Source organism: Bufo bufo, chromosome 1, assembly GCF_905171765.1.
Source record: "Bufo bufo chromosome 1, aBufBuf1.1, whole genome shotgun sequence".
In the NCBI taxonomy this organism is placed as follows: Eukaryota; Metazoa; Chordata; class Amphibia; order Anura; family Bufonidae; genus Bufo; species Bufo bufo.
Genome location: NC_053389.1, coordinates 643,002,060 through 643,027,267, shown reverse-complemented (window position 1 = coordinate 643,027,267; position 25,208 = coordinate 643,002,060). Strand labels below are relative to the sequence as shown.

The following is a 25,208-nucleotide window of genomic DNA, read 5'->3' as shown; positions in this document are numbered from 1 at the left end:
TCTGTTGTCTCCTCACTGCAGAGTTATTTGCCTTGAATACTCTTTATCAGTACTATGTATTTGCTGATCTGAATGCTGCACATTTCTGCTGCAGACTTGTTTTCAATCATCTGAATATTCTGTTTTGTAACTTCCTTTATTTTTTTCTGCCAGATCAGCTTTTTACATAAAGACATAATCTGAATGCAGAAATCTGCACGTGACCTACTAACATATACAGGCGTAACCAGTTTAGTATTTATTTCAGTTTTGCCCAGGTTACTGCCACACAATCAGGTTTCTGCATGCAGTTATGAGAACGCAAACAAACAGAATGAAATTCACTTTGCAGCATTCCGTTCTGTTCAGTTCCGTTTTTGTCCCTATTGACAATGTTGACAAAACGGAAGCATATTTTTTTCTGGTATTGAGACCCTATGACGGATCTCAATACCGGAAAATTGAAACGCTAGTGTGAAACTGCTTTTTAGGGTCCATTCACACGTCCGTTTTTTCTTTCCTGATCTGTTCCGTTTTATGCGGAACAGATCTGGACCAGTTCTGTACCCATTCATTTTCAATGGGTCCTGGAAAAAATCGGACAGCACAATGTGTGCTGTCCGTTTCCGTTGTTCCGTTCCGCATGTCCGAAAAAATATAAAACTTGTCCTATTCTTTTCCGCAAAAATCGGATCCTGGACCAATACAAAGTCAATGGATCCTCAAAAAACGGAAGACATTCGTATGTCATTACGTATGTCATCCATTTTATGCGGATTCCGTTCCTGGAAATTAAATGGCACCTGAGGTAACACATAACTAGACTTTTATTCACTTTTTATTTTTAAATTTTTTTTTCAAAGAAATCCAAACAACTTTATTTGCTTATTGAAATTTATACATGTTTATGTTTTTTGCGGATCCGCAAAAAACGGATGACATACGGATGACATACGGAAACATTTTCAGGAACAACGGATCCGCAAAAAACGGACCGAAAATCGGGATATAGAAAATTACTGACGTGTGAATGTAGCCTTAGGCCTCATGCACACGACCGTTGTGTGCAACCGTGGCCGTTGTGCCATTTTCCGTTTTTTTTCGCGGACCCATTGACTTTCAATGGGTCCGTGGAAAAATCGGAAAATGCACCGTTTTGCAGCCGAGACCGTGATCCGTGTATCCTGTCCATCAAAAAAATATGACCTGTCCTATTTCTTTGACGGACAACGGTTCACGGACCCATTCAAGTCAATGGGTCCGTGAAAGAACACAGATGTACACAAGATTGGCATCCGTGTCCGTGATCCGTGGCCGTAGGTTACTTTTTATACAGACCATAGGATCTGAGTTTTCTCCAATTCGATGGTATATTTTAACTTTAAGCGTCCCCATCACCATGGGAACGCCTCTATGTTAGAATATACCGTCGGATTTGAGTTACATCGTGAAACTCAAATCCGACAGTATATTCTAACACAGAGGCGTTCCCATGGTGATGGGGACGCTTCAGGTTAGAATATACTAATAGTGTTGATCACGAATATTCGAATTTCAATTTTTTTTCGCGAATATAGGTACTTCGAAATTTCGCGAAAATTTCGAATATAGTTATATATATTCTAAATTTCGAATATTCAAATTTTTTCCTTTTTTTTTTCGATTTTTTTTTAAAAAATCAGTACACATGATCCCTCACTGCTTCTAGCTTGTGGGCCAATAAGAAGGCTGCAATATACTTGACTTTAGGAGTAGTAGTGTTTGCGAATTTCGCTCTATATTCGTTTTTTTTTGAATATTCGCTATATTGCTATATATTCTTGTTTTAGAATATTACGAATATTCGAAAAAACGAAGTTATAGCAATATAGAGAATATTCGAAAAAAATCGAATAGAGCAATTTAGCTAATATAGTGATAAAATCTTCTTTGTCTAATAGTAGTTGGAAGTTGAAAAATTCGCAATAAAAAATTCGAATCCGAAAATTCGAATTCCGAAAATTCTCATATTACACAATCATTACCTTTCCGATTTTTGGAGTAAAAAAAAAAATCGCGAATTTTCGAATTTGCGAATTTTCGACGAATATTCTCCAAAAATTCGCGAAATATCGCGAATTAGAATATGACCCCTGCCGCTCATCACTATATACTCAAAGAACTGTGTACATGACTGCCCCCGCTGCCTGGCAGGTGCTGCCAGGCAGCAGGGGGCAGCCCTCCCCCCTGTAGTTAACACATTGGTGGCCAGTGGGCCCCCCCCTGTAGTTAACATATTGGTGGCCAGTGCGGCCGGCCCCTCCCTCCCCTGTAGTTAACTCATTGGTGGCCAGTGCGGCCGGCCCCCCTCCCTCCCCTGTAGTTAACTCTTTGGTGGCCAGTGGGCCCTCTCCCCTCCCTCCCCCTCCAAATTAAAATCTCCCCCCTATCATTGGTGGCAGCGGAGAGTACCGATCGGAGTCCCAGTTTAATCGCTGGGGCTCCGATCGGTAACCATGGCAACCAGGACGCTACTGCTGTCCCGGTTGCCATGGTTACTTAGCAATTTGTAGAACCATTATACTTACCTGCGAGCTGCGATGTCTGCGTCCGGCCGGGAGCACAGACCTGTCACTTACCAGTAGGAGGAGCTCCCGGCCGGACGCAGACATCGCAGCTCGCAGGTAAGTATAATGGTTCTACAAATTGCTAAGTAACCATGGCAACCGGGACTGCAGTAGCGTCCTGGTTGCCAGGGTTACCGATCGGAGCGCCAGCAATTAAACTGGGACTCCGATCGGTACTCTCCGCTGCCACCAATGATAGGGGGGGAGATTTTAATTAGGAGGGGGAGGGAGGGGAGAGGGCCCACTGGCCACCAACGAGTTAACTACAGGGGAGGGAGGGGGGCCCACTGGCCACCAATGAGTTAACTACAGGGGAGGGAGGGGGGGCCCACTGGCCACCAACGAGTTAACTACAGGGGAGAGAGGGGGGCCCACTGGCCACCAATGAGTTAACTACAGGGGAGGGGGGGGCCGGCCGCACTGGCCACCAATGTGTTAACTACAGGGAGGGGCTGCCCCCTGCTGCCTGGCAGCACCTGCCAGGCAGCAGGGGGCAGTCATGTACACAGTTCTTTTATTATATTCTAACCTGAAGCGTCCCCATCACCATGGGAACGCCTCTGTGTTAGAATATACTGTCGGATTTGAGTTTCACGATGTAACTCAAATCCGACGGTATATTCTAACATAGAGGCGTTCCCATGGTGATGGGGACGCTTCAAGTTAAAATATACCATCGAATTGGAGAAAACTCAGATCCTATGGTATATTAACTCCTGACTTTACATTGAAAGTCAATGGGGGACGGATCCGTTTGAAATTGCACCATATTGTGTCAACGTCAAACGGATCCGTCCCCATTGACTTGCATTGTAATTCAGGACGGATCCGTTTGGCTCCGCACGGCCAGGCGGACACCAAAACGACTTTTTTTTCATGTCCGTGGATCCTCCAAAAATCAAGGAAGACCCACGGACGAAAAAACGGTCACGGATCACGGAAAAATGGAACCCGTTTTTGCGGACCGCAAAAAAATACGGTCGTGTGCATGAGGCCTTAGTGTGCTTTTTTTTAACTGAGGCCGGGTTCACATCTGCGCTGTGAACTCCAGCAGTCTGTTCCTGTGGAGGAACGGACTGCTGGAGTTCACTGTATCAGGTACAGCCAGTTACCATCGCACTCCGCTAGTTCCCCATTTACTGTAATAGGATCCAGCGGGGATCTGGGCGCTTTCTGGTCTAGATATGTAGGCTTTCAGCCAGACAAAAAATGCTTTGTGTAGTGTTTTTTTGTCAGACTGAAAGCCAGTATATGCACCGGATACAGTGACCGGATTCAGTGCAAGAGTTTTTAATAGCAGATGTGAACCTGCCATATACTGTAGGCCCTATCCCTGAACTTTTGGTACTTTTGTCCTGAGCTCTGTTTACTGATTAGTAGCCACAGTTTAACTACATTTGCAGGCAGGGTGCAATGAACTCTGTGTGTACAATTCCAACAGGGCCTATGAATACAGTACATTGGGAATAATAAAAATATGCTACCATGTCATTTCCTATTGTCTTGTACACCAGCACCTTCACGGTTTTCCTGCTAAATGTTACTGACCATTGCTGGTATTTTTCAAAGAACCATTTTTGCAATTCTGGTAACAATTGTATTTTGTATATTTTAAACAGCTTTTTCCTTCTAGGGTGCAACCTTTATGGTGTCATTTATCAATACCGCCATGTGTATGCTGGTCTTGATATCAGCTGCATTGATAAAGGATGAGCTTAATTGATGATTAGGCGCAGGGCTCGTCGTAAAATAAGCGCATCCTCTTGCCTTTCGTGGGCATAGATTGAAATCTACGTGAGATCTTAGCTAGTGTAGATTACAGTGATCATTTATGCCAGAAAACTGGTGTAAATAATGACAAATCTGCTAGGGCCGATAACCCGACTCACACCTTACTCTTGCCAATCCCTCCTTTTTGGAAAGTGCATAGGGCAGTATAGAAATGCCACTTTTACCTAGATTTAGGAGTTTGCAACTTTTATATATCAGAAAAGTGAAGTAAGGGGATGGAATGTGGCTCTATGGGTATAGGGTCCCCGTTCTCTTAATAATTTGGGGGCCCAGCAGTATTACATAACAAGAATATCCCTTTAAATCCTGATGGCAAAAGATCTAATAAAACATCTGTGTACTGTGTAGTACTGGTAAGTACGTTTAAATGATACAATCATACAGTATAATAGCACGTCTATACAATGGGATACGTCAAGTGTCCTCACAGCATATACCTTTGATGTGAGGGTGAAAATGTGATGTGAATTGCCCCAAATACTGTTAGATGGTAGTTTTTGAGTTGAAACAATGTAGAATTCTGATATTCTTTCTTTGTTGATTTGGTCATTATGCAGCAGGCATACTCTGCTTGGCACACATTAGTTTTAATCTTTTGTAGTTGTCAATGTTTGGATTCCACCATTATTGCTATGTTACTATTCCATAATTCTGAAAATGAGCTCTAAGAATGATGGCAAAATACAGTCCAAAGATAATAATAATAATAATAATAATAATAATAATAATAATAATAATAATATAAAGATTTATTTTGATTTGTAGTTTTCCTTTTGCCTTTAGACCTTCACATGCTGTAGCATTGCCACATCTGTTCTCAACTATGGAACATCTGGAGGAACTCTGGGTGCTGTTGTTGGCTGTTCATTGGCAGTCACAATGGCGATCTATGCAAGTGGAGGAGTGTCAGGTAACAAAATCTAATATTCTGACAACCTTTTTCTCATATGAAAAAACTGTCCAATCTCAACACCCTACATTATAACTCCCATGGACAGCTTTTATAATAGATAGATACATGGTATAAAGACTTGGGGTTGATCCATGTTAGACTTTGATGGCATATCTCTAGGATATAAGGATAAAAGGTTTCCAAAAGGTTTACCAGTATCTCAATCACAGCTATTTTTGGAACCTTCTGATGCAAAACTGTATGATTGTAAAGTACTGGGTGGCATGTCGAAGGTGTCTACTTCTGGAAAATATATGGATTTTAGGATACTTTATGATTTTTTACTTTATAGCTCAGAAATAGTCCTGGCATCAAAAGAGTCAAAGGGTTTTCCCTACATTAGACTTCTACCACTTATCCACAAGATACAATAGATGATAAATGTCTGATCACAGGGGGCCCTACCACTTGGATTCTCATTGATCATTAGAACAGAGATCCAGAGCCCCCACCTCTCCTTAGTGAGGAGGATATCTTGGCAGTTGAGCATGTATGGTGACACTCAATTGAACGTCTATGGGACTGATAGAGACAGCTAAATGCAGTGCTTGGCTGTTTCCATCATCCTTTAAGACATTGAATAGGCAAAGTGCCTGCTCATCCACTACTCCATTCAAACGCCTCTTTAAACCAGCGATAGGACCCCCAGTGATCAGATATTTATCACCTATATGATCTCTTGTCTGCAGTGGTGTCTGATCAGTGTGTATATATACTCATAAGCACTTCCTACTTTGCTCTTGCTATATATATGCTGTGAACTGTGAATAGTAATGCTTTCTAGTGCAATGTTTTTTTTTTTGTTTTTTTTTTCTAGTGTAATACTTTAGTTTAAATGTCAGTTCTTGTTCCTCTGTCCATGCCATCTAGGATTGCTCCAAACAGCATTTCATTGTATTGTACATTGTATTACATTGTATTGTACAGTGACAATAAAGGCATCTTATCTATCTTATCTTATCTTATTTTTACTTACTGGTAGTATAATTAAATCTTACCAATTAAAACGAATGCAGGTGCTTTGCAGAACTCCTGAACTATGCACATGAATGCACACATAAGTATGTGTCGGTAGTTCTCCATGTAACAGATATATATATACCGGGGGGGATAGGAATAAAAAAAAACACAAAACTTTGTCAATAAATAGTTATTTTAATCATAATCCTGCACTGCATGTTTCTATAGCATGGCTGGAACAGCTTTTAAAACAGTCTAGCATCTAGTCATAGGACAGCAAACAACTGATCCATCTTAGTGACATTTATTACAGTTCAATGTCTCATCTACTGGAATGTAAATTTTCATGTGAAGATATTTCACGTATCATATAGGTGACAGAATAATGCAAGTCAAGTATACGCTAACCTCAGCAGCTGGTATTCAATAATAAAGATCAGAGATCAATGGTGGTCAAAAAATCTAATTGTATTTGTGAATGGAGATGGTCTTGTTTTAAAGCTCCTGTATCACTTAGATGCATATAAATTGGATTTGCAATAATGTGAAAGCACTTGGTTATACAACAGGCAGTTAAGCAGTAGTAATTCAGTAATTCAGTAGTAAAATGGAAAAGTGGAATATTGCTTAATATTGTTAATGTGTGGCTACAAACATAGACATAGTATAGAAGGCTGTGCACTAGACAAATAGTTTTGCTATGCAAGTGAATGTCTAAAACCGAAATGATGCTGTCACTGGCAATATGGCTTCCATTTATAATGATCCAAAGGGTAACCAGCAGAACCCACTGCATTATATCTCGGGTCGTCTCAGGTACTGGTGAGGTTTCCGTCATTTTCATAGCACAAATTAAATGACATTACTTAAAATATCAGTTTAGGAACTGGATTGTGACAACATATGCTGTATTCATTTTCAGTGGGACCAGCGTGGTTGCGTCCTTTGTTCTCCACGTTGTCACTTCCATGAAATAATGGAATTGTATTCCTTTTAGCTAATTAGCTAAGAGGAATACAAAAAGAGGAGCATTAAAATCACAGTGAAAGGATTGCATATCCATGCCATAACCTCACAAGATGGGAATACCCATATTCAATCCAATTATGCAGTCATATTTAATATATCATTTTTATTTAGATCATTTCGGAATATTTTCTGTGATTTTTACAATCGTTTTATTTTCTATAATTCTATTCTATAATTAATTCTATGAAAATAATGTTTCCTCACTTCAGTTCTATACGTTCAGACACGCAGATACCTAATATGTAATTATGGGTGTGGGAATAAGAATTGCGTATAAAATTATTTATTAACAGTAAGCTTTATGTGTTACCTCCTATTGAAAGTTGTGTCTATATTCTATTGAAAGTTTAACAACATGTAATTAACATTTGCTCATACACTGTGTTGCCAAAAGTGTTCCTTGCTAGAGCTCCTTTGGACCGCTTACAAATTGGAAAATGTAAAAATGTTTCCCCTTTTTGACCTTTGGATCACAAGACCTTCTGCGGCATAGTCTGTGACCCCAATAATTCAACAAAACAATGACCTGGAGCCTGGACATATTCAGACCCTTGCCTGCCAAACAGTGCTTAAGAAATACTGATTTACTAGGCCAGGAGTTGTCCTAATAAATCTTTATAAAGGGAAATTGTCTTTCTCTAGTTTCCATTACACTTTTATAACATAATGGAATGCGGACGCAGTATTATGTATATCCTATAATAAAATCGTAAGTAAATTACTGCTCACCCACCACACTCCACAACCATGCTCGGACATCATAAATCTCACCAAGGAAGATCAAGCAAACAGACCGCTGGTCTAATCCAGTTTCTTTATTATATCCCTTTAAAATCCATAGGCTGCTCGGAGGATACAATAGTCTACGCGTTTTGAAAAAGTGTCTTAATCATGACCACAATGTATTGCCACATTATCCATTTAAAAATCCTCCCCCACTCGCTACACTCCCCCCTTCTCAGGTGCTAAATAATTATCAAATCAAGTCAAATGTAGCAGCATACCCAGTGGTGTATTAAAACACAAACAGAATATGATACCATGTAACAAACATATTAGCAGGAACTGAATGAATATTCCAGAATCAAACCATGTCTACTATTCATACCCCTCGGGCTTCTCATATCTAAAGAAAAAATCCAGAAAGATTCCTTATTGCGGAGTAATCTACTCATATCCCCCCCCCCCCCCCCCCCGAGTTGATTTGAAAACTCTTTCAATGCCCATAATTCTCAGATCTATTAGTTTTCCATTGTGTACGTCCCAAAAATGTCGGGACAACATCAAAATGTTCACTAACTTTATATTGGACACATCTGAGAGGTGTTTTTTTTATCCTTATTTTTAGGCTGTTCGAGGTAGAACCCACGTAGTGGATGTTGCATTTTACACATGTGGCCAAGTAGATTACATTACTTGTATTACAATAACTATACGATCTGATCTTAAAGACCTCCCCGTCACATTCAGCCACGTGGGTTTACCCACTTTGGTATTCTCCAAAAACAAACTCTGAGACAATGTGAACACCAACATGGGCGCTCTTCTACTCACCACCTGAACTCCCAGTTCCAAGATACGCCGCAAGCTCTCATCTTGATATAAAATGGGTATATACTTCTTAATAATATGCTGCACATCTTGTAATTGGTGACTAAATATGGTGACTAAATGTTACATTTCTGAGTTTAAACAATGAACATACGCATACAAACATAGTAATCACATGATTCTCCTTTATTCATTAGCACTGATAACAATAATGATTGCTCATATGTTTGTGATATAATCACTAACACCCATATATGTAACATTTCTTATTTGATTGTTTGACTACTTTACATCATATAAGATCGCATATTTGTAATATGGTTTGTATTAACCTTATGTGTAAAATTCCTTACGTTAAATTTAGAAAATTTATAAAAATCACTTTAAAGAAAGAGAAGTAATTATGAGTAAGTAGAAACTCCACGGACATGTACAAAAACTCCTTAAGAGCTGGGTTATATTTGCTGTACAAATCTAAATGTCTCTTTAAGCAAGCCCGACACAAATGTTGTGGGATAGAGGGATAAAGAGCAACAACATTGCATGTTGCCCATTTAAACTCCTCATTCCACTCTAATTTGCTGACTATGTCCAGTACATGCTTTGTATCCCTTAAATAACTTGGTATACATTTAACAAGAGGCTGTAAATAGTGATCCACACAGGCCCCCAGACCCTCCCCTAAAGTTCCGATACCCAATATTATAGGTTGCATCAGGGGAGGAAAGATCTTTTTATGTATTTTAGGGAGCAAATGAAAAACTAGTACTACAGGTTTGTCTACAAAGAGATAATCTCTAAGTCTTGTATCCAGGACCCCTAGTAAAACTCCCTTATCCAACAGTAATGCTGACAAAAACTCTACAGTAGGGTCTGATTTTAATGCCCTATATTTGAATGGGTCACTAAGTAACTCTTCATTTTATTTCTTATATAAACCTGCATCTAGAATTACTGTACAGCTTTCTTTTTCTAACTTCCTAATCGCAAGATCTTCATTAGCCCTTAAAGTACAGAGTGCCCATATCCAATATAAAGTTAGTGAACATTTTGATGTTGTCCCGACATTTTAGGGACATACACAATGGAAATCTAATAGATCTGAGAATTATGGGCATTGAAAGAGTTTTCAAATCAACCCGGGGTGGGGGAGAAGGGGGGATATGAGTAGATTACTCTGCAATAGGGAATCTTTCTGGATTTTTTCTTTAGATACAAGAAGCCCTAATGGTATGAATAGTAGACATGATTTGATTCTGGAATATCGATTCAGTTCCTGCTAATATGTTTGTTACATGGTATCATATTCTGTTTGTGTTTTAATACACCACTGTTTATGTCGCTAGCTTTGACTTGATTTGATAATTATTTAGACAGGTGAAGAGAGAATGGTGGCGTGTACCCAGTGGGGGAGGATTTTTAAATGGATAAAGTGGCAATACGTTGTGGTCATTATTAAGACGCGCAGACCATTGTATACTCCGAGCAGCCTATGGATTTTAAAAGGATATAATAAAGAAACTGGATTTTACCCGGTCTGTTTGCTGGATCTTCCTTGGTCAGATTTATGTAGATTCTATATTCTGGAATATTTTACAATTTCTAAAATCCTGCCCCTGATTTATGGGTTAAATTTACAGTTGTGCTGGTTCATTAAATAGTCAGCATAAATAATTCTAATAATAACAAAATACATCTATGCAGAAAGACCTTTAACATGATGCGTAATATCTACAGTGGGTTTACATGTTCAGTAGTGACCGTAAAAAAGGACCTTTCATGGTTTGTTTTTAGTTTAGATAAATACCTTTACTTGCGTGGTACTGATGCTGCCACCCTGCCTGTTTTTTTCAAATATTGCTCCTACGCCCCGCTGTGCCCCCCTGCAGCTTTCGCGCTCAGTATCTTAATACTGAGCATCGGTGCAGGGAGGAGGTGATGCCGGGGTTTCTCAACGGGCGTCTTCTTCTCCCTGGATGTAGCGCGGACCAATCTCAGCAGAGAGCATCACAGCCAGGGAGAAAAAGAAGCTCACCTTCTCCCTGGCTGTGACGCTCTCCGCTGTGATTGGATTGTGGCACAGCCAGGGAGAATGAGAAGCCCATTGAGAAACCTGGCATCTCCTCCTCCCTGTACCGATGCTCAGTATTAACATACTAAGCGGGAAAACAGCAGAAGGGCACAGCAGGGCATAGGAGTGATAAAAAAAAAAAGAAGAAAAAAAACAGGCAGGGTGGCAGCATCAGTGGGGGGTATCCCGCAAGGAAAGCTAAACTAAAAAAAAAATATGAAAGGTCCTCTTTAAGACCAAGCAAGCAGCGACACAGGACGTCAGGGCCGCTATTAGTAGCTCAAAGGTTGCAGATATCTTTCGCTGACATTCAGTATCTTACCAGTGTAGAGCACTCTACAGAGTTAAGATGGTTCTTTATACATTTATTCTATGTTCCCACTACATCACATCAAATGGAGCCAGGAAATCTAGTGCAACTCCACCACATGTTCACAGACAGATGATTCAGCAAAAGTGGGTATATTAGGTTGGTACGATTATAACCCACTGCCGGTCGTCAATGCTTGGCAAGAAATATAACTAGAATACCTGACCAATTATCTTTCATGCAAACTGCTACATACGAAAAGTTAACCTAGGCTTAGACTGAGGATACAGAGTACAATGAATTTGCCCCTTATATTGTATCATTACTGAGAACCAAATACACTACCTAACCTAAGTCTATGTGCACAAATGTTCTTTGATTATAAAACTATTAATTATGACAAGTTATACTTATACTTGGGAAATATGAAGCCAAATATCTGCAAGTCTTTATTTGCCTCACAATTGTATAAAGCACAAGTAACTTCTCTTCCTACAAGGGTATATTAGGCTCCATTCAGACGTCCGTAACGTGTTTTGCGGATCCACGGATACGCAAAACACGGACAGTGGCAATGTGCATTCCGCATTTTTCGGACCGCACATTGTCGGCACTAATAGAATATGCCTATTCTTGTCCGCTATTGCCGACAAGAATAGGACATCTTCTATTTTTTTCGGGAATGGAATTCCAATACTCCATTCAGTTCTATGGGGCTGCTTGAGATAGCCAAGTACAAGTGCTCAACTAGCTCCGGCAGCCCCATAGATCTAAATGGAGCAGCAACGTACATGCATGACTGCTGCTCCCTCCAAACAAGGGAGCAAGTACCCCCATTCCTGTGATTGATGGGGGGCCCCAGTGGTCGAATCCTCACTGATCACACACAGAATAGGGGATAAGTCCTTATTGCAAAAAAAAAAATGCAATTGAAGAATTATATAAAAATTGCTATACTGTATTTTCCCCTATGTAGCTCAATTTTTTAGTTTGTCGCTGTAGATCACATATGCAAAGACAAAATAACTTCACAGACAACAACACGCCAACAGGCAAAAGCTCAATGATTCCATAATGTGCAATATGTTTTCTGTCATGTTGTTTCAGGTGGCCACGTCAATCCAGCAGTGTCCTTTGCCATGTGTATAACTGGAAAACTACCATGGGTTAAACTTCCTTTCTACGTGAGTGCACAGTTCCTGGGAGCTATCGCTGGATCTGCAGTTGTTTTTGGCGTTTATTATGGTACGTTCTGCATATCACAATAAAGTAAGCTATGTCAAACCATCATGTACACAATATAAATTAATCCCTACTTGCTAGTGCAAAATTCATACAAGATAAGTGCAGGGCCGGTGCAAGGATTTTTGCCAACACAAGCGAAGCTACATTTTGCCCCCCCCCCCCCCCCATCCCTACTTGCAGCTCACCTGGCCCTGGTCCCATCTGCAGCAGCTGGCTTCTCCTCTGTGTGGTCCTGGTATCTTCTCTCTGCTTCAATCGCTGGTTTGAGGACCGTATTTTTTGCCCTCTAAGACGCACCGGCCCATAAGACGCACCTAGGATTTAGAGGAGGATAATAAGAAAAAAATATTTTCCATTGCACCTCAGATCAAACCCCCAATGCCTGAGATCAGTCCTCCATGTCAGCCATCATGCCCCCCATGTCAGCCATCATGCCCCCCCATGTCAACCATCAGCACAAATAAAATGAAATAAAATAACTTACCTCTCCTGCTCCTGGACTCCGCCGCTCCTCACCACCAACGTTCTCTCTCTGCTTCCTGGTTCTCGGCTGTCAGCTGTGAAGGCTGCTCACAGTGAGGTCACATGGTGGCAAGCCCTTCACAGCAGACAGCCGAGCGGAGGACCATTTTTCCGCCCCCCCCCCCCCCCCCCCCGTCTCTGTGCCCTAAGGCAGCCGCTTGTTCTGCCTTATTATAGCACCGGCCCTGGATAAGTGACAAACTCAGGATTTTAGTTTAGGTCCACTCCCTTAATCCGCTGAGGACCAGCTGATTGTGGGCCATCTAGAAAGCTCTGTTTGAGAGCTTTTTTTTTTTCAGGACAAATTGTATTTTCTGTTGGCACCAGTTTGACATAGATAAAGTAGATTGATGAACTTTCTTACATTCTTGGGTTGAGTTGGTGGAAAAAAAAAAAAACGCTATTCCATCATTATTCTGTGCTTTTTTTTTTACATCATGGACTGTACAGTATAAATACATTTATTCTATGAATTTGGACAATTATGGAATTATGGTGATACCATATTTATACAGGTTTTGAATGTTTAGTACTTTTGCTGAATGAAAGTATATTTTTTGGAAAACAATTTGGGGAGAGCCCCTTGACAAAACCCATTACTTTTTAATTTATTCATAGATACAGCTACATGGCGGATTGTTTATTGGGACATGAGTTGTGGAATTGTGGAAACTAGACAATTCTGCCATTATTTTTGCATTTTTTTTACACCATCGACAAATTCTTGTTACAATTGTGGTGCTGTCATGCTAGTTTATGTTATATCTAGATTCCTTTTTATTTTTAATAAACTTTAACTTTTTTGCCCTTTATGGGACTATTAGTTGTGATATTCTTATGCAATGCTTTGAAAATACTTACTCAGATTCCTTGTATGGCCTAATAGGCACATGCCCATGGCTGACCTGGGGGCCCTCAGCTGCCATAGTTAATCCTTGCTCCCCCAACGATGGGTGACAGAGAGAGGTCCCTCTTTCTGTCAAACTACTTCGAAGCCATGATCACTACTGACTATGGCATCTAAGGAGTTAACCAACCCAAACATGTATACCAATCTTGCTCATTCCCCATCTAATGTGTCTGTATTTGTGTCAGTGAGTGAGCACATGAAAGAGGGCCATCCCTTGCATGGCTAGAACAGGCCCTTGTGGTCACCACTAATCACTAATTTCTCTTCAGAATGCACACCATTAAAGAGGTTGTGCAGTGCTATTATATATCCTCAGGATAGGTCATCAATATCAGATCAGCAAGGTCCAACACCTGGCCTCCCCAGCTGTTTAAAGAGGGCATGGCAATCGTGTGAGTGCTGTGTCCTCTTCACTGTTTAACTGCATGTGGTCTAACAGGTGAATCCCCTGGTGGGCTCCTGAGTATAGTGGACCCCTAGTCTCCTACCACCTGCACAAGTGGCACATAACACAGTAGACTGACTGCACTACATATGTTTAGGCAAGCTGACAGCACCTCAACCAGCCTATGTTCATATAAAAACTGGGTAGATTATTTAAAAAACGACCCAGTTTATTATTATAGATGCATCGGGGGTCTGAGATGACTTCTGGGTACAGAGGAAGGGCAGCCACCTTTCTTCTTTCTCCAGGACCTGCCTTCTCAAAGTCACTGCAGGGACCCCCATAATCAATCATCTGCTGCCGCTGTGTGAGCAGGTTGTATTTGCATGTAGCTGTACAGTGGACTCCCAAAATTAATTTTATTGGTGGACCCTAGACACTCAAGTTCGACACTGTATCTCCCTATGTACCACCGATAATCATTAGAACTGCGGTAGCAATCATTCCTCCCACATTCCTCCCACATTAACTTGACCCATTTAATAAGCCAATGCAAATGAGCGGCAATGTATATGTTCATCGCTCATCAAGATGCATCCTGCCTATATATCGGGCACTCTAATAGTGCCTTAAGGTCATCAAATAAATAAACATTAAATGTAAGCATTATTACTACGTTACAATTCACATGGGCATGCATATAAATTCACAACTTTCACAGGTCACTGTATAAGACGGTCCTATACTATTTTCTTATACAATGTTTTATAGGCCCAAAATTCTGAGCTGATTATTTTCTTTACAATAGTCGGAGCTTTGTTTTTCTTATACTGAGCTCCAGATCATCTGTATAGATATGCATTTAAAACATAGCCCCCTGTCTACCTGCAGCCACTAGTAGAGAAAAATTAGGAATTAGATGCATACAGCTATGTATCCTTGTTACAGATACCAACTGGAGTTCAGTTTGCAATGTTACAAAACAAATCTCAACCCAAGTTGTTATGGGCAACAAAAACACAAATGTCCATTGTATCTGTCCTTAGCTTAGTACTAAAAGACAATACTGAACAGATACAACATACACCACTACTGTTACTACAACATACTACTGCATTGTTTTTTCCAAGGTCTGCACAAATAGACTTTAGGGATTTATGGCTTCACCATGATACATATTGTACATATGTGATCTAAATGTAAGAACCTTTAAGAAGTTTAAGATCCTTTAAGTTCCTTTAAGAACAAAGTTACCCAGCATTCCAGTCCTTAGGCGCATAATCACTATGTCAAGTAGGTTTCAGGAATGGCGCTGTTTTCAGGGCCGGCGCTACCATAAGGCAGACCAAGCGGCTGCGCAGGGCGGAAGACTGAATGAATGCCTTTTTTTTAGCACTTACTTGTGTTGCAGCACCGCCTCCATCAGTGAACCCGCCCGCCACTAGCCTGCGTCTGCTGGCCGGCGGCTGTGGCGCTTGTCGTAGTCAGGGCAACAGTACGCAACAGAAAGTTTCACAGATAGGCATTCATTAGGCTCAGGCTGCCTCAAGTCACCTGCACAGGGGGCGTGACTGGTGTGAGAGTGTCCATAAGCGCCCATAAGCGCAAAGAGCTAGGCTAGCGCACACACTGACTAGCGCCAGAGCAGAGGCGCTCAGGCTTAGCACGGCATCAATGTGTTTAAAATATTAATGATTGTTGTTTTGTAATTAATTTTTTTAAACACATCATTGATGCCGTGCTAAGCCTGAGCGCCTCTGCTCTGGATCTAGTTTGTGTGACCGTGACATGATGGAGGGAGGGCCGGGGGGGACAATGTAAATGTCTGTACTTTGAGTATGTCACTGTATGTGACATGGGAATGGGGCCAGGTCGCCAGGAAGGGTCGGCTGGGGGCCGGGGGGGGGGGGGAATGATGTGCCATGGGGGGGGGGGAAAATGTGACACAATGGGGGGTAATGATGTGATCATGGATGGGGCCAGAGCCGTCCTGGCGGGGGGGGGATTAAGTGCCATGGGGGGGGGGATAAATGTGACACATTTCTCCCCCCCATGGCACATCATTCCCACCCCCCGCCCGGATGGCCCTGGCCCCATCCATGATCACATCATTACCCCCTATTGTCAATAGGGGGTAATGATGTGATCATGGATGGGGCCAGGGCCATCCGGGCGGGGGGGGGGAATGATGTGCCATGGGGGGGGGGGGAAAGAAATGTGACACAATAGGGGGTAATGATGTGATCATGGATGTGACCAGGGCCGTCCGGGCGGGGGGGCGCCAAAATGTAGCTTCGCTTGTGTTGGCAAAAATCCTTGCACCGGCCCTGGCTGTTCTGATAAATGAGAGTGAGTGAAGGCAGTAGCATCCTAGACACACAGCTCTCACATATAGAATATACAAGGTGGGCCATAAAAAACAGAACCCTGTTTCCCCTGTGTTGTTTGTACAGGATGCTATAAAATGAAACCTGGGCTTTGTTTGGTTACTATTGGAAATAAACACAGTTTTATTGTAAGAGCTTTTGGATAAATGAGGCCCTATAAGCGCTATCCTTTACAAACCACATAAGGGAAACAGGTACTGTTAATCATGCCACACCCTGTATTGCTGAGAGTGACACATCCACATGAGAAAGGTTTGAGACTAGGAGCAGTTTGCAAACGAAATATCTGGAGTACTGAGAATGAATGAATGAATGAATATTATACTGTTAGCCTGGCGGGCACTGGTGCAGTCCTTTGGCAGGCACAGGCTCTATCTTGCCTCCTTGTCCACACCGACAGTGGGCCTGGCCACCAGGGTCTGCTTCTGCTCCTGCCCATAGGGTGCAAGCTTCCTGCCAGCGCATGCATGTTGTAATTCTTTCATAACCTATGGAGGCATCTAGGTATTTAAGGCGCCTTCCTAAGTGGGAGGGTGCCTGAGCTTAGCTTCCTAATTTATGTAGTACCTTAACCAGTGGAAGTGAACTATCCTGATTGCCTCCGAATCACACAAACTCTGCACTTTGCAATGGTGTCTCTGATTTATCTGTCTATCTATCTATCTATCTATCTATCTATCTATCTATCTATCTATCCTTTTCTCCCATAGCTTTCTGCCTATGTTTTTTTAGCTATAAAATACATAGTAATTATCTGTGTAATGCACAAAATATAGTCCTCAATAACAGAAACAACATAAAAGATTATAACATTAGCAGGTTATCTGTTATACAAATATTTATTTAATTGGTTGAGAAAGCTATAATAAGTTACATTTTAATGACAAACTTTTGATGTGTTTTACAGATGCATTAAAATCATACTCGGGAGGAGCACTTACAGTAACTGGCCCGAATGCTACAGCACACATTTTTGCAACGTATCCATCTCCATATCTTACAACAATTAATGGACTTGTAGATCAAGTAAGCTGAAGTTACATTGATTAGCACTCATTACAATCCACCCCTTTTAATTAATTGCACCCCTTCTTAGGCTACTTTCACACTAGCGTTCGGGGCTCCGCTTGTGAGCTCCGTTTGAAGGGTCTCACAAGCGGCCCCGAATGCATCCGTACTGCCCTAATGCATTCTGAGTGGATGCGGATCCGCTCAGAATGCATCAGTCTGGCAGCGTTCAGCCTCCGCTCCGCTCGGGTGTCCGCCTGGCCATGCGGAGGCAAACGGATCCGTCCAGCCTTACAATGTAAGTCAATGGGGACGGATCCGTTTGAAGTTGACACAATATGGCTCAATTTTCAAACTGATCCGTCCCCCATTGACTTTCAATGTAAAGTCTTGACGGATCCGTCTGAACAACTTTCACACTTAGAATTTTTTCTAAACTATAATGCAGACGGATCCATTCTGAACGGATCCAAACGTCTGCATTATAGGAGCGGATCCGTCTGTGCAGACACCAGACGGATCCGCTCTGAACGCAAGTGTGAAAGTAGCCTTAGAGAGAAAAAGGATCCCCTTGTCTCCTGGGTCTCATAACTTATATACCTGGTATGTGGGAAGTTATAGCCATGACTAGGTGACAACTAAGGCCTCTTTCACACTTGCGTTGTTGGGATCCGGCATGCACTTCCGTTGCCGGAGGTGCCCGCCGGATCCGGAAAAACGCAAGTGTACTGAAAGCATTTGAAGACGGAACCGTCTTCCAAATGCTTTCAGTGTTACTATGGCACCCAGGACGCTATTAAAGTCCTGGTTGCCATAGTAGGAGCGGGGAGCGGGGGAGCGGTATACTTACAGTCCGTGCGGCTCCCGGGGCGCTCCAGAATGACGTCAGAGCGCCCCATGCGCATGGATGACGTGATCCATGTGATCACGTGATCCATGCGCTCGGGGCGCCCTGACGTCACTCTGGAGCGCCCCGGGAGCCGCACAGACGGTAAGTATGCTGCTCCCCCGCTCCCCACTGCACTTTACCATGGCTGCCAGGACTTTAGCGTCCCGGCAGTCATGGTAACCATTCAGAAAAAGCTAAATGTCGGCTCCGGCAATGCGCCGAAACGACGTTTAGCTTAAGGCCGGATCCGGATTAATGCCTTCCAATGGGCATTAATTCCGGATCCGGCCTTGCGGCAAGTGTTCAGGATTTTTGGCCGGAGCAAAAAGCGCAGCATGCTGCGGTATTTTCTCCGGCCAAAAAACTTTCCGTTCCGGAACTGAAGACATCCTGATGCATCCTGAACGGATTTCTCTCCATTCAGAATGCATTAGGATAATCCTGATCAGGATTCTTCCGGCATAGAGCCCCGACGACGGAACTCTATGCCGGAAGACAAGAACGCAGGTGTGAAAGAGCCCTAATATGGATACATTTACAGCTTCTACCTAATTAGGCTGTGATACAGCTATCTCTTTTGTGAAGTTATATAAGTGGACAGATTTGCAGTTCAGGAATCTAGGGAAGATGGGTGATGACCTCTGTAGGGACTGTAATGTCACTACATTAGTTATACTCATGCTTTCCCAGCTGATTTATTACAGTGCAGTAAAATCTCTTTGAGACAACACAAAACTGCATTAAAAGTTGTACTCTAAGGGGTTTGTCCTCTCAGACAAGATGGCCGGTATACATACAGTGTTATAGGGTGGAATTATTGAACTGCAATACCAAAAACAGGGTATGGACTAGAGTTGCACTACTCCTTAAAGAGTACCTAAACCTTTATGTACAGCAAGGTGCAGCAGCACTTCTCAGAGTGATCTTCCCCTTCCACTTGCATCGGCTCTGCTTTTGCAGCTTTCAGAGTACAGATCCATGGAAAGTATCAGGAGAGTAACTAGAAAATGCTCAGCCCCGCATGGCTAGCCAAGAGTGCCCATGCTCGCAATGCAACCCCCAACCCACTTGGTCATGTAAGAAAATATGAAAATAAAACGCTTACTAGCACTAGACAAGAGGAGGGGTCAAGATTTTACAATATGCCACCTGGGTTCTGTATACCTGCATAGTGCTTCAAACAGTAGTTATTCCCCCTTGGTGCCCCCCACTGTAAAATGCTCCCTTAGTGCACCTTTCACAGTGGTTATGTCCCCTTTGTGCCCCACACATTAGTCATGCCCCATTAGTCCCCCACACAGCAGTCATGCTCTTTTAGAGCCCCACACAGTAGTTTTGCTCCCTTAGTGCTTCTAGTAGTAGTTATTCCCCCTTATTGCCCCCACACAGTAGTTTTGCTCCCTTAATGCCCCCACACAGTAGTTATCCCCTCCTAGTGCCACCACATGGTAAAGTTATTCCCTCTTACAGTCCCCATCAGCAGTAGTACCCCCCTGCAGTAGTTTTGTCCACTTAGTGTCTCCACAGAGTAGTCATGCCCCCTTAGTGTCCCACACAGTAGTGGTGCCCCCTTAATGCCCCCATACAGTTGTTTAGCCCCCTTAGTGTCCCAGCACAGTAGTTATTCCCTATTAGTGCTCCACACAATAGTTGTTTTACCTTAGTGCCCCCACACAGTAGTTGTTCCTACTTAGTGCCCCCTTTGCAGTAGAATGCCCCTGTTGTGCTCCCTTTACAGTAGCTATGTCTCTTTTGCACCCCCACACAGTAGCCATGCCCCTCAGTGTCCCCACACAGTAGTCATGCCTCCTTAGTGCTCCCACACAGTAGGTATTCCCCCTTGGTGCCCCAAACAGTAGTTTTAGCCTCTTAGTGTCCCTCTTACAGTAGTGCTGCTCCTTTAGTGACTCCTTACAGTAGTAAAACCCCTGTGGTATTAATAAAATGAAAATGTAATACCTACTTAACCCTGTCCCCCTAATGAATGGAGCACATCTTGATGTCCCCAGTAGCAGGCACAATGTAGTTATGTTATCACACCTGCTAAGCTAGGAAAGAGAGTGCAGAGGATGATCTTTGGCTTGTGTGTTCTCCTACTCAGCCTAGCAGGTGCAATGTTTTTGACTTTGAGCAAAAGTTATATAGTAGTGTTGTTTTTTGTGGTTTTGATTAATTTGCTAAAAGAAGAGAAAGTAGTAAAAAAAATATTCATTCTTCTTTTGCACAGATAATGTCCACTGCTCTGCTGCTCGTTATGATTTTTGCCATGTTTGACAAAAAGAACATGGCAGCTCCAAGTGGACTAGAGCCAATTGCAGTTGGGCTCCTCATTCTAGCATTAGTGCTAGCACTAGGAACTAACTGTGGAGCTGCTATGAATCCAGCTAGAGATTTAGGTCCAAGAATCTTTACCGCTGTGGCTGGCTGGGGCTTTGAAGTTTTCACGTAAGTGATGATCAAGATAATAAAACGTGTATATTCTGTATATTACATTGGAAGACCTTGATTAAAACATTATTGTTCGTATAATCAGACGCAGCTTGAGCACATAAACTCTATGGACAAAAATATTGGGACACATCTCTTAATCATTGAACTTAGCTGTTTCATTTAGTCCCATGGCAATACGTGTATAAAATCCAGGACCTAGCCATACATTCTACATTTACAAATATTTGTCAGTGACCACTTTCACATGAGCGTATCAAAAACAGTCGACATTCCAGCTCTGGAATACACACAGATTCCGGAAGATATATCATCCGTATTGTCATCAGTATTGCTTCAGTAATGCACCTGAATTTACATACTTCCTTCCTGCATTTTTGGAACAAATATTCACAAAACTAAGACATGCTGCAGACTTAAAATACTGACTGAAATGATATGCCCCTGTGAATATCCATATTCATTTACATTAGCAGTACATTAAATATGTGTCGTGTGGCCAAAGAATGGGTCCTTTTAAAGAGCTCACTGAATTCCAGTGTGGTACTGTAATTCGAACTACAAAGCAGTTCGGAACATTTCTTCCCTCCTAGATATTCCACCATTAACTATGAGGGTTATTATTGCAAAGTTTTTAGGAATCACATTGGTAGACCTTGTGGTAGACCACATAGAATTACACAGTGGAATCTCCAAGTGCTGAGGCGCATTTTGCATAATGGTCAACAATAAATTCAGAGCTCCAAACCTCCTCTGGCATCAACATCAGCACAAAAATGTGCACCGGATGCTTCAAGGGGTTCTATGGCCAAGCAACTGGATGCCAGCTATATATCTCCAAGTACAATGCCAAGCGTTGAATGGAGTGCTGAAAAGCACACCACTTCTGAACTCTGGAGCAGTGGAAACTAGTTCTGTGGAGTGATGATTCTCTCACTCTGATGGGCCAGTCCAAGCCTGCACCCACCAGTGCGAAAGCTAAACCCGCACAGCCACTACACTTTGAACAGAGCTGTGCTTCTGGCTCTGTTCAAAGTGGTAGTACTGGCTACAGGAAACAGCTGATTAATGGGGTTGCCGGGTTTGAACCCCACAGATCTGAAATTGATCACCTACCCTGAGAATAGATGATAAATGTCTGGAGCCCAGAAAACCCCTTTAAATGCAATGGACATCTTTGCACAGTTTTCTTATTGGTTCTGAAATGCAAAATGTAAACATTGTCTGACTGGTCTTCATTACAAATTTCCTTTCCGCTTTGCCAGCGGTGGGGGCCTGCCTGACTACCCAATCTGAACCCCTGCTCCTTGACCTGACCTTAGTTCACTTATCTTATCGACCCTCTGCTGCCTGCCTGACCTCGGACTAGTTTCATGGATTTGCATGTACTCTGCCTTCTCTGACCTCGGCCTATTTCCTGACTATTGCCTGTTCCCTTGGTGCGTTGCACCAGTGTCTCTGACCCCCTTGAGTCAACTTCCAACCGCACCAGGACTTTTCCAAGAGGTGGTGGCCTGATGGCTCCCCTCCACTGAAGACCAGAATCACAGTTACCTGGTCAAACACATTAAATATTGTCCAAACCTGCTAATTTCAGAGGGATTGGCTGCCCATCTAATGTGTATGAGGCTTCCTGGCTCTCCTTGGCAGCAAATGTCAGGATAGATTACGATCAGGCAGTAGTATTTTGTTTACCCAATTCTTTTGTTCTTGGAGAGATAAGCTGCAGTCAGAGGAATGTGGTAGCAGTCTCCCCCCCCCCCCCCACCCCCTCTCTTCTTGTTCAGGATACATACACAGGTGAGTGGGTATGTTGGGTGGAGAGGTTAAAAAATATTTTTTTCTGTGTCAAAAGTGTCCATAATTTTTAAAGTTTATATTCCAAATATTAATGAAAATGTGTAGCACTAGAGAAATGAAGTTTACTGCTAACTTTTTCTTTACTACCTTTATTTTAAATGGTTGCAATATTTGCCAAGCACTAATCATCAGAAACACGTTCTGTTAGGCTGCTTTCACAAAACCAATATTTGGTCAGTTATTGCAATCAGTGATTATGAGCCAAAACCAGGAGTGGAGCCTACACAATGATAAGATATGATGGAAAGATTTGCCACTGTTCTGTGTTTTCGAACCACACCTGGTTTTGGCTTCATAATAACTGATGGAAATCACTGATCATTCACTGACTGTGTGAAAGAGGTGCTCGATGTGAATACTTGAATGATCAATGGTGCAGCAATTACACATCACCCTTTTCCAGGAACTCCAAGATAAATATCCTTTTTGACCTATGCATTATTCAGTTTTAAAGGAACTCTGTCATGATAACAGGCACCTATAACTCAGAGCATCCAGTACATACAACCCACATGGTGTTTAGGAGCCCAGAATAGGTCCTTGGGGAGCAGTTCCATACCACTTGCTGATATGTTTCACTGAGAGCACCTTTCTCATGAGAGATGTCTTTAGATTTAGCTTGTTCTCCATAAAAACTACATAAAAAAATAATAACACAATATAAATTCAGCCTCTCCACACATTAACATCTAGTCAAACATTGTGTCTTGTGCTACTATCTTTTATTTCCTGATAGTAAAAATTCCTTCTTTTTCACATTCACAGTGCTGGCAATAGCTTTTGGTGGATCCCTGTGATTGGACCAATGATTGGTGCTGTAATTGGATCCTACATATACATTCTATTCATTGAAGCTCATCACAAAAAGGAACCATGCGCCTTTGATCAAACCCTTGATACTGATCACTTTGAGAAACATGAACTTGCCAACATGGCGTGAGAGACTGCAAATCTTTATTAACCTGCTTTCCGACATCCACGGGCTACGTGCTCTTGTGTGCATACGCCAACTTGCCTTTCTCCTTTGCACATGGACAATCTGTGATTGGTTTATGGTGATGTAACTGTGAGCCGTGACTTAAGTAATTACCTGCAAAATTTTAAGTTCAAATTAAAACAAAATATGAGACTTTTTAAAGGTTCTCATTAGTATTTTATTCCTAGCCTTCAATCGCCAACATAAAAGTATCAGGGGATAATCATAATGCCTCTTAATTGCTCAGCCATAAATCAGCCTTCTTAATGAAGCACTAATGGACCATAGACTGGGTCACAAAGGTATATGCAGGTAATTGGTCTTGTCATACATTTATGTGTAATAACCGTGATCAATCATCAATACCATTAAAATTTGCTGTGTGTTAAAATGATTTTACTGTCAGAGGCCAAGAACTTCACTTCAGTAAGATGCTGTTTCCCATCTAGAAGAAAATGTATGATGCGCTGCTATCAATTATGCTGCTAGTGAGGTCAATTTGTAAAGTCATAAACATTCAGTGCTCAAAGCCACAGCTCAAAGCTACAGGCCTGGAAAATACAGTAGCTTCTAGAAACATGCAAAATTTTCTGCTGTAACTCTTTCAATGTTTAACTTAAATACTACAGTCTACTGTGCAACCTCAAAAACTTTTAAGCTACCCCCAAGCAAAAAATATTGAGGCAATCAATAGGGGCTTAGGGGAAAATACTCTATATCACTCCCCTATGTTGGGTATTTGCCGTTAAAAAGGGAGTGGTGTGAGCAGGGCCATCAGTCCCTACACATTCACCATTAGTGATGAGCGGCAGGGGTCATATTCGCAAATATTTCGTAGAATATTCGTAGAATATTTGCAAATTCGAATATTCATTAGTAGTGTTGATTGTGAATTTTCGTAATGCAAATTTTCGTAATGAGAATCAATGAGATTGTGAAAACTCAGATCCGATGGTATAGTCTAACCCCCAGGCATTCCCATGGTGATGGAGACGCTTGTCGGGAGGAGTATGCCAAAGTGGAACAACTGTACAGATTTTAAAAAAAAAAGATGGATATTCTAGAAATATATTCGATACAGTGCTATATATTTGTTTTTTCGAATATTCGTAATATTCTAAAACAAGAATTTATAGCAATATAGCGAATATTCTAAAAAAATAAAAACTTCAGATGAGAAAAAAATTACAACTATTAGACAAAGAAGATTATAGCACTATATTAGCTAAATTGCAATATATATATATTTTTATATTCGCTATATTGCTATATATTCTTGTTTTTGAATATTACGAATATTCTAAGAAACAAATATATTTTTTTTTTAGA

At 41.8% G+C, this 25,208-nt stretch overlaps 1 protein-coding gene across 1 annotated transcript in view; it reads left to right on the top strand.

Moving 5' to 3' along the window:
- Positions 1 to 24,273, top strand: part of AQP9 (aquaporin 9) — a 29,869-nt gene extending 5,596 nt beyond the window's left edge. The window contains exons 2-6 of the mRNA XM_040413887.1: positions 5,160 to 5,286; positions 12,357 to 12,494; positions 17,606 to 17,724; positions 20,823 to 21,040; positions 23,669 to 24,273. Of these exons, the coding sequence (XP_040269821.1) occupies positions 5,160 to 5,286; positions 12,357 to 12,494; positions 17,606 to 17,724; positions 20,823 to 21,040; positions 23,669 to 23,843 (777 nt within the window). The 3' untranslated portion in view covers positions 23,844 to 24,273. The remainder of the gene's footprint in view (positions 1 to 5,159; positions 5,287 to 12,356; positions 12,495 to 17,605; positions 17,725 to 20,822; positions 21,041 to 23,668) is intronic.
- Positions 24,274 to 25,208: the final 935 nt, after the last annotated feature.